The sequence below is a fragment of the Hyla sarda genome, chromosome 8, assembly GCF_029499605.1.
Source record: "Hyla sarda isolate aHylSar1 chromosome 8, aHylSar1.hap1, whole genome shotgun sequence".
Classification (NCBI taxonomy): Eukaryota; Metazoa; Chordata; class Amphibia; order Anura; family Hylidae; genus Hyla; species Hyla sarda.
The window spans coordinates 123,103,404-123,118,675 of NC_079196.1; the positions used below are offsets into that span (position 1 = coordinate 123,103,404).

General features: G+C 46.6%; 1 protein-coding gene across 5 annotated transcripts in view; it reads right to left on the reverse strand.

Moving 5' to 3' along the window:
* Window positions 1–6,134: 6,134 nt before the first annotated feature.
* Window positions 6,135–15,272, reverse strand: part of TRPM2 (transient receptor potential cation channel subfamily M member 2) — a 577,304-nt gene continuing 568,166 nt past the window's right edge. For all 5 annotated transcript variants that reach the window (XM_056536782.1, XM_056536781.1, XM_056536783.1 and 2 more), the window contains one exon: window positions 6,135–6,580. In XM_056536782.1, the coding sequence (XP_056392757.1) occupies window positions 6,455–6,580 (126 nt within the window). In that variant the 3' untranslated portion in view covers window positions 6,135–6,454. The remainder of the gene's footprint in view (window positions 6,581–15,272) is intronic.

Consider the following 15,272-nt stretch of genomic DNA (forward strand, 5'->3'; position numbering starts at 1 on the left):
TGTATCCGGTCCCCCTAAAGTCGTTAGGGACTCTGCCTGCCACAGAAAATGCCTCTCCCCCCCTCCCAGTCCCTTCAGGCAAGCCTCTGTGTCCCCTCATGGCTCCCGTCCTTGTGTCTCCCTGCCCCGTGCCAAGCTTCACCCTCTGCCCTCCCTCCCCATTCCTACTCCTGCTGTACTGCCTGCCATTGAGGAAACCATCCATTCCTTCCCGGTGTCCTCATCCCAGGGGAGGCAGTCACCGGACAAAAAAAAGGGGAGACCTAAGGGGGGGGGTACTGTTACGCCTAGCGCTCCGGGTCCCCGCTCCTCCCCGGAGCGCTCACGGCGTCTTTCTCCCTGCAGCTCCCCGGTCAGTCCCGCTGACCGGGAGCGCTGCACTGTCATGGCCGTCGGGGATGCGATTCGCACAGCGGGACGCGCCCGCTCACGAATCGCATCCCAGGTCACTTACCCGTTCCCGTCCCCTGCTGTCATGTGCTGGCGCGCGCGGCTCCGCTCTCTAGGGCGCGCGCGCGCCAGCTCCCTGAGACTTAAAGGGCCAGTGCACCAATGATTGGTGCCTGGCCCAATTTGCTTAATTGGCTTCCACCTGGTCCCTGACTATATCTAACCTCCTCCCATGCACTCCCTTGCCGGATCTTGTTGCCATTGTGCCAGTGAAAGCGTATTGTGTGTCTAAAGCCTGTGTACCAGAACTTCTGCTATCCACCCTGACTACGAACCTTGCCGCCTGCCCCCGACCTTCTGCTACGTCCGACCTTGCTTCTGTCTACTCCCTTGTACCTCGCCTATCTTCAGCAGTCAGAGAGGTGACCCGTTGCTAGTGGATACGACCTGGTCACTACCGCCGCAGCAAGACCATCCCGCTTTGCGGCGGGCTCTGGTGAAAACCAGTAGTGACTTAGAACCGGTCCACTAGCGCGGTCCTCGCCAATCCCTCTCTGGCACAGAGGATCCACTACCTGCCAGCCGGCATCGTGACACATATGCTACAATGTATAGCATATAGCATAACTTTATACAGAGTGTTTCTATATAAAATAATAGGTGTGTATTGATGCCCTTAACCAGTACTTCATTGTTTATGTGACAAAATCATACGTCCCTTGGGTTATTTTACATTTGAAGAACATGGATTGTGTAATTTTTTCTTTTTTATGTATGGAAAAAAAAAGAACTAAATATTCATTATATGGTATAAACACTCTTTAGTTTCAGTCTCTTCATCCCCCCCCCCCCCCGCCCATATTTTAGGTGAATCCCACCAGTGTCCAGAGAGTGTAACTAGCCCCCCTCTGCTCTAAAAACAGATAGTAATCTGTGGGGGAGATACAAGACACTGATCTGTTCTTCACAGATAATATAAACAAATCCCCTCTGACTTATCACAAAGCCATATATATCTAAGGAGACAAGAGGTACTCCTTTCTCTAAGAAAGACACATAGTGGCCTTTTCATTAACCCACTTGGGCCTGCTTAGATTACATCCAAGATGGCCACCTCTCACAGTCATATGGCTGACACAATATTTTTGATCATCAGTGACTGTGACTGAAAGGGCCTCAAAGCACCTTTGCTCCATAAGAAGTCACCAGTAGTATAAATGACACATAGTAGACATGGGGCCCTGTTAAAGATTTTGCACTGGGGCCCACAAGCTACAAGTTACGCCTCTGGTCAGATCCCCACTGATCAAATATTGATGGTCTATCCTTAGGATAAGCCATCAATAGTCTGGGAAAACCCTACTATTACCTACAATCAGGGGTCAAGTCCTGGGGAAAAAATTGTGGGAACTCATCCAAGATTTCCACTCATGGGCTGGTCCTGCTAATGGCAATGGTGTTCCTACTGTGGAAAAAGTGCAGGAACTCAGTTCCCACGCGTTCCTGCAGGCCATGCCTACAATCAAGTATATGCCTAGTGGAAATCTCATAAATCAGCCTCTGTAGGATCTTGCAGATCATATGATGAAATGTCACTTAAACATGAATTTGAGCATCTATTTTTCTTAATATCTAAAGTTTTGGCTAGGGGTGGTGGTATAAAAATGTGGAGCTTTCTTGGAAAATATTAGGCCACATAATATTAACTGCATACTGCTTTGCATTAGTCCCCCAGCCCCTTCACAAAGCACATAGCATCTTTAGCAGGATCCTCAACAAAACAAGATAACCCTTTAAGTTGGATTGCTTTAATCTCTTAACAATTTCTTATGGTTTTTCTGTTAAAAGGATTACATTGGAAAGTTTTACATTTAGAATTGCTTAGGTTGCCAGTAACACATAAAAAAGTACTCATCTGCCTCTGATCCTTTCCACTGATGCTGTTCAGATGTTGCATTTTCCACTCCTCAAAAGTTCCTGTTTTCCACTGGCTGAGATGGGTCACTGCTGTGGTGAGTGATTGGTAAAGCAAGCACTCTCAATGTGTTGAGACAGAGAGAAGGAAGCAGCATGCTTTACTGTAATCTTTCTTCCAGACAACCTCTTTACGTACAATATACCATAAAAATTGCTAACTTAAAAAACATTCAATCATATTGCACAACTTTAATGTACTGTGTCTACAGAAATTAATGGTATACAGTCTCTTCCCTTAGAGACTGACAGGAGAAACACATACAGCTGTACTATTTTCATTAAATCGCCCACCCTGTTTTATAATGTGATGAATGTTCATCCAATCCCAGTCTATACACCAAAGCAGACAAGTGAACTACAGAAAGCAGTATGTGCTAATCTATTGTGTGTGCTCTAGTTGCTAGTGTAAAAACATATTTAAAAAGGATTTATGGTAAAAGCCAAAATTAAATGATAGCTAATTTTCTAATGATATAATCATTTAGTCATAGGAAATGTGATCACTAGTAAAATCATTTAAATTGGCTGCTTGTTTGCATATTAACTAGGGTTTATAGTAATTTTGCAATCTAGCTTTGGTTTATATATACTACAATTTACTAATTAACATTGGATTCTCTGCAAAGTTTTATAAAAGCAAAATACCATAAAGCTTTATATGTTCTTATGTTATGCAGGTCACAAGACTACAAGGAGAATACTGTAGGTCAGTAATGTAAAGAAATGTGTTATTCAAGGATATGTAGTTTATAATACCATAGGATATGTGTTTTTTGTTTAACAACAAAAATATCAGTGGATTGTATGCAATGTGTCTTTTACATTACATTTAGGGCGTGTTCTTATGCGGCAGACTGGTTGCAAACATGTTTGCAATTGTCCCATTTACTTGAAAAAATATACTTTCAAGCCCAAAAATGTCTGCAACTAATCAGTTGTGTGTAAATACAGTGGGGCAAAAAAGTATTTAGTCAGCCACCAATTGTGCAAGTTCTCTCACTTAAAAAGATGAGAGAGGCCTGTAATTTTCATCATAGGTATACCTCAACTATGAGAGACATAATGAGAAAAAAATATCCGTAAAATCAAATTGTCTGATTTATGAAAAAAAATATTTGCAAATTATGGTGGAAAATAAGTATTTGGTCAGCTATAAACAAGCAAGATTTCTGTCTCTCATAGACCTGTAACTTCTTCTTTAAGAGTCTCCTTTGTCCTCCACTTGTTACCTGTATTGACATCACCTGTTTGAACTTGTCATCAGTATAAAAGACACCTGTCCACAACCTCAAACACTCACACTCCAAACTCCACTATGGCCAAGACTAAAGAGCTGTCGAAGGACACAGAAACAAAATTGTAGACCCGCACCAGGCTGAGAAGAATGAATTTGCAAGAGGTAAACAGCTTGGTGTAATCAACTGTGGAAGCAATTATTAGAAAATGGAAGACACACAAGACCACTGATAATCTCCCTCAATCTGGGGCTCGACGCAATATCTCACCCCATGGTGTCAAAATGATCACAATAACAGTGAGCAAAAATCCCAGAACCACAAGGGGGGACCTAGTGAATAATCGGCAGAGAGCTGGGACCAAAGTAACAAAGGCTACCATCAGTAACATACTACACCGCCAGGGACTCAAATCAGGCATTGCCATTTGTGTCCCCTGCTTAAGCCAGTACATGTCTTGGCCTGTCGGAAGTTTGCTAGAGAGCATTTGGATGATCCAGAAGAGTATTGGGAGAATGTCATATGGTCCTGAAACCAAAGTAGAACTTTTTGGTAAAAACTCAACTCGTCGTGTTTGGAGGAGAAAGAATGCTGAGTTGCATCACCATACCTACTGTGAACCATGGGGGTGGAAAACATCATACCTACTGTGAAGCATGGGGGTGGAAACATCATGCCTTGGGCTGTTTTTCTGCTAAGGGACCAGGACGACTGATACGTGTAAAGGAAAGAATGAATGGGGCCATGTTTCTTGAGATTTTGAGTGAAAACCTCCTTCCATCAGCAAAGGCATTGAAGATTGCAAGCTGACCCCAAGTATGGTAAGATCTTTGGAAGACCACCTAGATTTATTTATATATAAAAAAAGGAAAATCATTAGCTAATTTTTTAGTTCGAGCTGATATGAAAAATCGAAACAGTCATTTTTGAATACTGAAAAGAAAGGGACCGTTCCATGTTTGGGGTGTCAGAATTGCAAAAGAATTATTAAAGGAAAACTGTCACACATTTGCTCCCGCACTAACCACAGGTACTAATGGATAGTGCGGGAGATGCTGATTCCTTGTTTGCCCGCAATCTTAGTTTTATTATATCTGGAAATGTGGCTGTAACTGGCATGGGCATGTTTTCTGTGGCTTAACTGGCATTGACGTCAGCACCGCCCATCCGCAGTGCCGCCCACTTATGAATATTCATCCCCCCTTCCTCCAGCTCTCCCTCTCTTCGCCGTTCCTAACTGGTCTTCACTGTGCATGCTCCGCTTCCTGACATGCGCAGTGAAGTCCAGTTAGGAGCGGCGAAGAGAGGGAGAGTTGGAGGGAGGGGGATGAATATTCATAAGTGGGCGGCACTGTGGATGGGCGGCGCTGATGTCAATGCCAGTTAAGCTACAGAAACCCCGCCCATGCCAGTTACAGCCACATTTCCAGATATAATAAAACTAAGATGGACGGATCCGGCCAAGGTAGGGATCATAGGAATCAGCATCTCCTGCACTATCCATGAGTACCTGTGGTTAGTGCGGGAGCAAATATGTGACAGTTTTCCTTTAAAACTGTCTGGGCCCGAATTCCTTTAGAATTATCATTGAATGTTTGCTTTTAATTATAAAGCGCTTTATGCTTCTATTTTAATATGTAATCTCTCATTACATAACTAAGTTCGCACGAGAAGTGAAATGCTATGTAAATGGTGTTGGGTGCACGATAGGGTCACTTGAGAAAGGGAGCGTGTCCTTCAAAATGTCAGAAGTGTCTGGCAACTACTCACCTGTCTACCCCTTTCGTGAGAAAAAGGAAGGTCAGCTCCAGAATGCCCAAGAAAGGGTGAAGCTTATCCGGTGTGGCTGAACAAGGATTGTCGGGCGTATTTAGTGAGCACTTTTGTTTCTATTTAAGAATATGATTTTGGTGATCTGCGGATCGATCTTTGTACTATGAAAATTGAATACTAAAGAAAAAGCATTAAGAAAATGAATTTGATTGTCAAGTGTGATTTATGTCTATCGCTGGTTACTAAAGGGCATTGAAGATGAAATGTGGCTGGGTCTTTCAGCATGACAATGATCCTAAACACATCGCCTAGGGCAACGAAGGAGTGGCTTCGTAAGAAGCATTTCAAGGTCCTGGAGTGGCCTATCAAGTCTCCAGATCTCAACCCCATAGAAAAACTTTGGAGGGAGTTGAAAGTCTGTGTTGCCCAGCGACAACCCCAAAACATCACTGCTCAGTGGGCCAAAATACCAGCAACAGTGTGTGAAAACCTTGTGAAGACTTACAGAAAATGTTTGACCTCTGTCATTGCCAACAAAGGGTATATAACAAAGTATTGAGATGAACTTTTGTTATTGACCAAATACTTTTTTTCCACATCATTTGCAAATAAATTATTTTAAAATCAGACAGTATGATTTAATGTATTTTTTTTTTATCTCATTGTGTCTCTCATAGTTGAGGTATACCTATGATGAAAATTACAGGCCTCGCTCATCTTCTTAAGTGGGAGAACTTGCACAATTGGTGGCTGACTAAATACTTTTTTGCCCCACTGTATATCCTTAGGCTAGTATCATATTGCGGATTCTCTGGCAGGAGATATTCTGGCTAGAGAAGAATGATCATTCTTTCAGTGGTGGAATTTCAGCGCACACAGTGTAGACTGTGCAGCGTAATTGACTTCAATGGGATTCTGCTGCAACAAAACCAGAGATACACTTTGGTATTCCTCAGTCTGAACCTTACCTTGCAGTGCTTTGTAGAAAATATTACAATGTTGGAAACATATAATTTATCCAAAGAATAAGAAGGAAACTGGACGAAAGCATGAACAACAGATACTTGGACGACACTATGTTAATAATAGGCATTGTGACAGTCTACTGCCTTTTGAAGAATGTCTTTGTGATTTGCATAAAGGGGAATTTTCTGGTCCACAACTTGCCAACGAATTGCAATTTCTTGATTATGAGTTTGTATATTCTGAAAAAACAAAAAATGTGATCATAAAAAAACTTAGATATTAAAACACAATATCCAGTTTAAATCATGGTATAGTTTAGTCTTAACCATATATATTAAAAAAATGGCTGAGAGCTTCTCCAATCCCAGTTTCACCACACTCCTATATCAAAAAAATCAATTATGAAAGTCCAAACAGTGGCATACTACAGTCTTATATTTGCAGCCATATTACACTTACAAGCCCTGGCCTCACTGACAATCTGAACAGACAGGTGTCTCACACAGTAGTATTAGAGCCTTCTTTAGACCACACAAGCTGGAAGCAGAGAGGGATGATCATTGTGATGTGTACTGTGAAAAAAAATACGAATATTCGTAATTTCGAATATATAGTGCTATATTCGCAAATATTCGCGAATTGCGAATATTCGTGAGCAACACTACTAAGGAGAAGTATAAGTCCTGATTTTATATTTCCCATTCCTTTCAAATACAATTCTAGCTTTGGCTCAAAAACTGCAGTGGTGGTTCTCAAAAAAATGACATAAACAAACCTGTGTAGAAACCTAGCATGATAAGGACACAGAAATGCAGCTGTAATATGTCAATATGTGGGGACCCCTTTTAACGAAGAGGGTGGAGCACCACAAAATGTGTGGTTTATTTTAGTTTATTTATCAATTTGCCTGAAACAAAAACTATAATGTAGTTGTTTTTATCCAGTGATGGTTGTAATGACTTTATCCGTCATTATAAACATAAATAGTACTGTAACTCAAATAGTTAATAAGAGATAAGTGAACCTTTTAAATGTTCGGTTCAACAGGTTAGTGGAAGTTTTGTTTGAACCTTAACAATAACCCTAAAACTTGTATCTAATCGCAAAATCACTGTTATGTTATTTTTTTCAAAAAGGTTACTAAACAAAATATGTAAATATGGGGATTGTTTTAATTGCATTGACCCACAGAATAAAGATAACATGTCAGTTTTACAGTGAAATGCACTGCATATAAACAAAACCCCCAAAAGCAGCAAAATTGTATTTTTTTCCTTTTTCCCCCAAAAATAATATTGTATCTTTTTTTGCCGTACATTGTATGGTGACATGAAGCATGTTGTTACAAAATACAATTGACAAATGACATATGACTCTGTGGATGGAAAAATAAAAGGGTTATGGCTAAAAGCTAAAATTAAAATAGGCTGTGTCCCCATGGGCAAAACCTGCCATATAACCTAGTTCATAAGATTAAAAATCTGTATGCCTACTATATTGATCCAGAGGATGACAAAAAAACAAACAGGCCATTAAGCCGATGCCAATTGCCCCATGACTTCTTGACGCCAAGATAGAAATCAGAATAAATCCCTGGATCAACATTCTATCCCCTGTGAGAAGGTGAAGGGCATTGTGGTTGATGGTCAGTATGTGTCACCAAGGCTCCTGGCCTTGGTGAAGTAAGAGCCGATAATTGTACAGTGTCTGTGATGCAATGCAGACTGACACTGTTGCTATAGCATGGCTGGAAAGCAAATCCAGGAGGGATCTTACTGGGAATGGTCATGTGTTGGGAATGGTCAAGCCAATCCAGACTGCCTTTTGTTGGCTTTAAAGGCAGGCTGCTCAACCAGCTGAGGGGGATTTGCATGTTGTAGCTCACAGTGCAAGAGAGTTTTGAGATCTTCCTTGTGGAGTGTGGAAGCTGGCGAGCAGAGTGCCTGTAGGCTTGGAAAAGACTTGCTTGATGCCGCATGGAATGGACTCAGGTGTGAACAAACACCTAAGGAACGCAGGTGGACTTTTGTTACTTTTTCTTTGTTCTGCATTTAAGACTTTTTGCTGTTTGCCAAGTGTGAATAAAACACTGAACTTTGATTTGAAAAGTCCTGTTTCCGTACCTCTATACTGCAACCGCACCTGTCTGCAAGACATCCTCACATTTGGTGGAGGATGCGGGCAATGCAGTGAGGTCAGTGATTGAGTTGCAGCATGTTGTTGCTAAGAACCAAGCCTGGGATAACCCGTCAGAGTTGTTGCTAGGGGCAACGATCCTGCCGACAAGTGACTGTCAGTACGGCGGGAGTGTTTTTTTCCCGTGAGTCAAGGCAAAGCAGTGTTGCAGTGACCGCAGTGTGGCCAAAATGGAGGCTGTTATAAAAGCGCTCATGGAGGCCAACTTGCAACAGCAGGAGACCAACAGGCTCCAGCAGGAAATTAACAAGCACCAGAAGGAAACCAACTATCTGTTACTACATGTAATGGTGCTACAAGCTGCAGTGACAACCCGGAACACCCGACACCCAGAAAGCTGTACAGTTAGCGATCCCCAAGATGACCCCCTCGGATGACGTGGAGACCTACCTGGCGGTCTTCGAGAAAGTGGTCATGAGGGAGAAGTTACACCGAGAACAGTGGGCCAAGGTCATCGCTCCGTTCCGGACATCTGGACCCCAGCAGGCATACTTTGACTTGCCCAATGACAAGGCTGTTAACTACAAGGTCGTCAAGGGTGAGATTTTGGCCAGACTGGGGGTGAATGTGTTGGTTTGGGCCCAGCGGGTTCATCAGTGAGAATATAAGCTGGCTGAGCCTGCCAGGCCGCAGTATTAAGACCTGTTGCCTCGCCTGCAAAAATGTCCCATCGCTATGCTGGAACATCTCCTGGCTGATATATTCTGGATGGCTTTGCCTCACTCCCTCCAAAAGCTGGATTGGCCAGGTAACCTCTGGCAATGCACTTGGGATGGTGGACCTGGTGGAGAGGTTCGAGGCCACCATGAAACTGCGGGAGGGGGCAGTGAAACCCAGGAGGTCCCCACTCTTGCCCAGGTGGCTAGAAAGCCCTAAAAGTCCCCGGGAGGTGTTTCCCAAAGTCCCCACCCCGTTGCTGTGTCGGGGGTGTCAAGAACCAGGACATGTTAGGGCCTACTGTCCCCAGCGGGACATGGACATGAACTATGCTCTTGGGCTGTCCATGTACGCCCAGAGACTGTGTGCTACCGATGTTCTCAGGGCAGCGGACTCTGGTCATCTCTGCCAGGTGAGGGTGGGAGATAGTGTTGTGGTGGCCCTCATAGATTCTGGTAGCATGGTGACACTGGTGAGATCCAACCTTGTACTGCCCACCGAGTATACAGGCAGAAAAGCGGGGGTGGTGTGCATTCACGTGAAATTGAAAGACTATCCTACTGCCCAACGGCGACCACAAAGTTGCCACATGAGTTAATAATTGGGAGAGACTTTCCAGGGTTTGTGTCTTTGTGGCCTCAGACAGGAGTCCCCCAAACCCGTGAGGCAGGGGTGTCCCCAATAGACTGGCTATACTCAGGGGTAACCCCGGAACCCTGGGAACCTGAGTCAGAAGGGACAGCAGTTGGGGTCACCACCACTATGGTGGAAGAGGAGATGTCGCCTCCACTGAGTGTAATGGTGGGAGATGTGGAGGAACTGCCGTCAGGACAAGAGTTGGCAGACCTCAATGTCTCAGGAGAAAATTTTGGTACAGCACAGCACCAGGACCCGACTCTATCTGGGAAAATGTATTAATTGTGGAAGGTGCACCACAACAACCGGGAGCCGAGACTGTATACCCCCATTTTGAGGTCCACCAAGGGATGCTGTACCTGGTAAACCAGGTACGGGGTGAGAGTGTGGAACAATTTGTGGTGCCTAAAGCATATCGGAGGCTTGTGTTAGAATTAGCCCACCAACATGTTCTGGGGGGGGGGGGGACACCTGGGCCAGCAAAAGACGCAGGACCGAATTTTGCTGCATTTTTACTGTCTCTGAGTGTATAAGGAGGTCAAAAGGTAATGTGAATCTTGCCCAACATGCCAAATAACTAGCCCCCAGCCACATTACCGTAGTCCCTTGGTCCCCCTCCCGATTATCGAGGTCCCGTTTGAACGGATTGCTATGGACCTTGTAGGCCCATTGCCGAAATCCGCTAGGGGGCACCAACACATTCTGATAGTCCTGGACTATGCGACATTCTGAGGTATCCCGAGGCGCTACCTCTGCGACATACCTCAGCCAAACTCATCGCTAAGGAGCTAATGGAGATGTTTTCCCGAGTTGGCTTACCTCAAGACCTGTTGACTGACCAGGGCACCCTTTTTATGTCAAAGGCAATGAAAGAGCTCAGTAAGTTACTGCAGGTAAAACAGCTACAGACTGGTAGAAAGGTTTAATCAAACATTAAAAAATAATATGTTAAAGTGGGTGGTTTCTAGAGATAGGAAGAATTGGGATCTTTTTTTTGCTGCCCTACCTCATGTTCGCAGTGTGAGAAGTGCCCCTACTGGGTTCTCGTCCTTTGAACTGCTGTACGGGAGAAACCCGCATGGTCTGTTACACATGGCCAAAGAGGTGTGGGAACAACAGCCTACGCCGTACAAAAGTGTGGTTGAGTATGTCAGTCACTCAGTGGCAAGAGCTGATGGAAACAGTGTTGCCCTTAGTTAGGGAACATATGGAGGCAGCTTAGCAAGCCCAGAGTAGAGTCTATAATCGCCAGGCTCGGGTTCGGAATTTTAACCCAGGGGATTGGGTTTTCGGTTCTGGTACCAACGGTCGACAGTAAGTTCCTGGCTAGGTGGCAAGGTCCCCACGGAGTGATCGAAAAGGTAGGGGAGGTGACGGGCGGAGGAATGTACCATGTAAACTTGCTGAAACCTTGGAAAAATAGGGAGACTAGTGTGGATGACAGGACCTGGCCAGGTTTGTTAGGGGTGTAGTTTCCAGTCCCCAGTCTGGTGCGAGGAAAGCAGTTGCCACTGTTACGCCTAGCGCTCCGGGTCCCCGCTCCTCCCCGGAGCGCTCACGGCGTCTTTCTCCCTGCAGCTCCCCGGTCAGTCCCGCTGACCGGGAGCGCGGCACTGTCATGGCCGTTGGGGATGCGATTCGCACAGCGGGACGCGCCCGCTCGCGAGTGGCATCCCAGGTCACTTACCCGTTCCCGTCCCCTGCTGTCATGTGCTGGCGCGCGCGGCTCCGCTCTCTAGGGCGCGCGCGCGCCAGCTCCCTGAGACTTAAAGGGCCAGTGCACCAATGATTGGTGCCTGGCCCAATTTGCTTAATTGGCTTCCACCTGGTCCCTGACTATATCTAACCTCCTCCCATGCACTCCCTTGCCGGATCTTGTTGCCCTTGTGCCTAGTGAAAGCGTATTGTGTGTCTAAAGCCTGTGTACCAGAACTTCTGCTATCCACCCTGACTACGAACCTTGCCGCCTGCCCCCGACCTTCTGCTACGTCCGACCTTGCTTCTGTCTACTCCCTTGTACCTCGCCTATCATCAGCAGTCAGAGAGGTGACCCGTTGCTAGTGGATACGACCTGGTCACTACCGCCGCAGCAAGACCATCCCGCTTTGCGGCAGGCTCTGGTGTAAACCAGTAGTGACTTAGAACCGGTCCACTAGCGCGGTCCTCGCCAATCCCTCTCTGGCACAGAGGATCCACTACCTGCCAGCCGGCATCGTGACAGTAGATCCGGCCATGGATCCCGCTGACGTCCCTCTGCCTTATATCTCTGATATCACCACGGTGGTCGCCCAGCAATCCCGACAGATCGCCCATCTAACCCACCAGCTGTCGGAAGTATTCACCATTGTGCAGCAACTTCAGTCGCAACTTCAGCAGCAATCATCTCCTCCGCCAGCTCCTGCACCCCTTCCGCAGCGAGTGGCCACTCCTAGCCTCCGCCTGTCCTTGCCGGACAAATTTAATGGGGACTCTAAGTTTTGCCGTGGCTTCCTTTCGCAATGTTCTCTGCACTTGGAGATGATGTCGGACCAGTTTCCTACTGAAAGGTCTAAGGTGGCTTTCGTAGTCAGCCTTCTGTCTGGAAAAGCTCTGTCATGGGCCACACCGCTCTGGGACCGCAATGACCCCGTCACTGCCTCTGTACACTCCTTCTTCTCGGAAATTCGAAGTGTCTTTGAGGAACCTGCCCGAGCCTCTTCTGCTGAGACTGCCCTGCTGAACCTGGTCCAGGGTAATTCTTCCGTTGGCGAGTACGCCATACAATTCCGTACTCTTGCTTCTGAACTTTCCTGGAATAATGAGGCCCTCTGCGCGACCTTTAAAAAAGGCCTATCCAGCAACATTAAAGATGTTCTGGCCGCACGAGAAACTCCTGCTAATCTACATGAACTCATTCATCTAGCCACTCGCATTGACATGCGTTTTTCTGAGAGACATCAAGAGCTCTGCCAGGAAAAAGACTTAGATCTCTGGACACCTCTCCCACAGTCTCCACTGCAATCTGCGCCTAGGCCTCCCGCCGAGGAAGCCATGCAAGTGGATCGGTCTCGCCTGACCCTGGAAGAGAGGAATCGCCGTAAGGAAGAGAATCTTTGTCTGTACTGTGCCAGTACCGAACATTTTTTGGTGGATTGCCCTATCCGTCCTCCACGTCTGGGAAACGCACGCTCGCACCCAGCTCTCGTGGGTGTGGCGTCTCTGGATGCTAAGTCGGCTTCTCCACGTCTCACGGTGCCTGTACGGATTTCTACTTCAGCCAGCTCTTCCCTCTCAGCCGTGGCCTGCCTGGACTCTGGTGCTTCTGGGAATTTTATTCGGGAGTCCTTGGTGAATAAATTCCGCATTCCGGTGACCCGTCTTGTCAAGCCACTCCACATTTCCGCGGTCAACGGAGCCAGGTTGGATTGCACCGTGCGTTACCGCACGGAGCCCCTCCTAATGTGCATCGGACCTCATCATGAGAAAATTGAATTTTTTGTCCTTCCCAATTGCACTTCCGAAGTTCTCCTTGGACTACCCTGGCTTCTACACCATTCCCCAACCCTGGACTGGTCCACTGGGGGGATCAAGAGTTGGGGTCCCTCTTGTTCCAAGGACTGCCTTAAACCAGTTCCCAGTACTCCCTGCCGTGACCCTGTGGTTCCTCCTGTATCCGGTCCCCCTAAAGTCGTTAGGGACTCTGCCTGCCACAGAAAATGCCTCTCCCCCCCTCCCAGTCCCTTCAGGCAAGCCTCTGTGTCCCCTCATGGCTCCCGTCCTTGTGTCTCCCTGCCCCGTGCCAAGCTTCACCCTCTGCCCTCCCTCCCCATTCCTACTCCTGCTGTACTGCCTGCCATTGAGGAAACCTTCCATTCCTTCCCGGTGTCCTCATCCCAGGGGAGGCAGTCACCGGACAAAAAAAAGGGGAGACCTAAGGGGGGGGGTACTGTTACGCCTAGCGCTCCGGGTCCCCGCTCCTCCCCGGAGCGCTCACGGCGTCTTTCTCCCTGCAGCTCCCCGGTCAGTCCCGCTGACCGGGAGCGCGGCACTGTCATGGCCGTTGGGGATGCGATTCGCACAGCGGGACGCGCCCGCTCGCGAGTGGCATCCCAGGTCACTTACCCGTTCCCGTCCCCTGCTGTCATGTGCTGGCGCGCGCGGCTCCGCTCTCTAGGGCGCGCGCGCGCCAGCTCCCTGAGACTTAAAGGGCCAGTGCACCAATGATTGGTGCCTGGCCCAATTTGCTTAATTGGCTTCCACCTGGTCCCTGACTATATCTAACCTCCTCCCATGCACTCCCTTGCCGGATCTTGTTGCCCTTGTGCCTAGTGAAAGCGTATTGTGTGTCTAAAGCCTGTGTACCAGAACTTCTGCTATCCACCCTGACTACGAACCTTGCCGCCTGCCCCCGACCTTCTGCTACGTCCGACCTTGCTTCTGTCTACTCCCTTGTACCTCGCCTATCATCAGCAGTCAGAGAGGTGACCCGTTGCTAGTGGATACGACCTGGTCACTACCGCCGCAGCAAGACCATCCCGCTTTGCGGCGGGCTCTGGTGTAAACCAGTAGTGACTTAGAACCGGTCCACTAGCGCGGTCCTCGCCAATCCCTCTCTGGCACAGAGGATCCACTACCTGCCAGCCGGCATCGTGACAGCCACAGTGAAATTTGCTGACAGCCTTTCCTCCGCACAGACTCAGGAGGCCAGGAATTTCTTCAGTAGGAACACCAATGTGATCTCAGACCTTCCTGGATGTACTTCTGTCTTCCACCATGACATTGTCACTGAACAACAGGTAAAAATATGGTTGAAACCATACCGGGTACCTGAGTTGCGGCGACAGGCCATCTTGCAAGAAGTTTTTTGAAATATTTTTTATTCATTTTAAATAATACATAATCATACAACAACATACAAATCAAGGTATCAAGTAATATAACGAATGTGTAGCTGTGCAGCAATACATGCTAACTCAACCAACATAACTGACTCGATCCAACAGTCATTTCTCCATCGCTTCCCCTTCCCCCGCTTTTCTCGGATTTCCCTTTATACGGCATATATTTAATCTAGCTCATTACTCGTGGCCCATACTTCCTGTTTCATAAATGTAGTTCATAGCACGTAAGCCATAACTCACAATTCACAATTCTAAATTCACAATTCCCCCATTCTTCAGTTGTTAACCCGATACCTTCCTAATCTGCTATTCCAATTCTAAAAACTTCCAGTTTCATCTTTCCATCTTTTCGGCTCTCTCCAAATCTGTACAAAATTTTTCCCACATCTTAATTTCCCCCTCCTGTCTTTTAGTATTTACCTTTCTATCTAACCATAATCTTTCCATGATGCATACTTGTTTAAGAGAGGTTATTATCCTTGATATATTAGGTAGTTTCAGATCCTTTGTTTAGGTATTGTGTTCCGAATAGTTGCTAGTATATGAAAGACCATGATTAGAT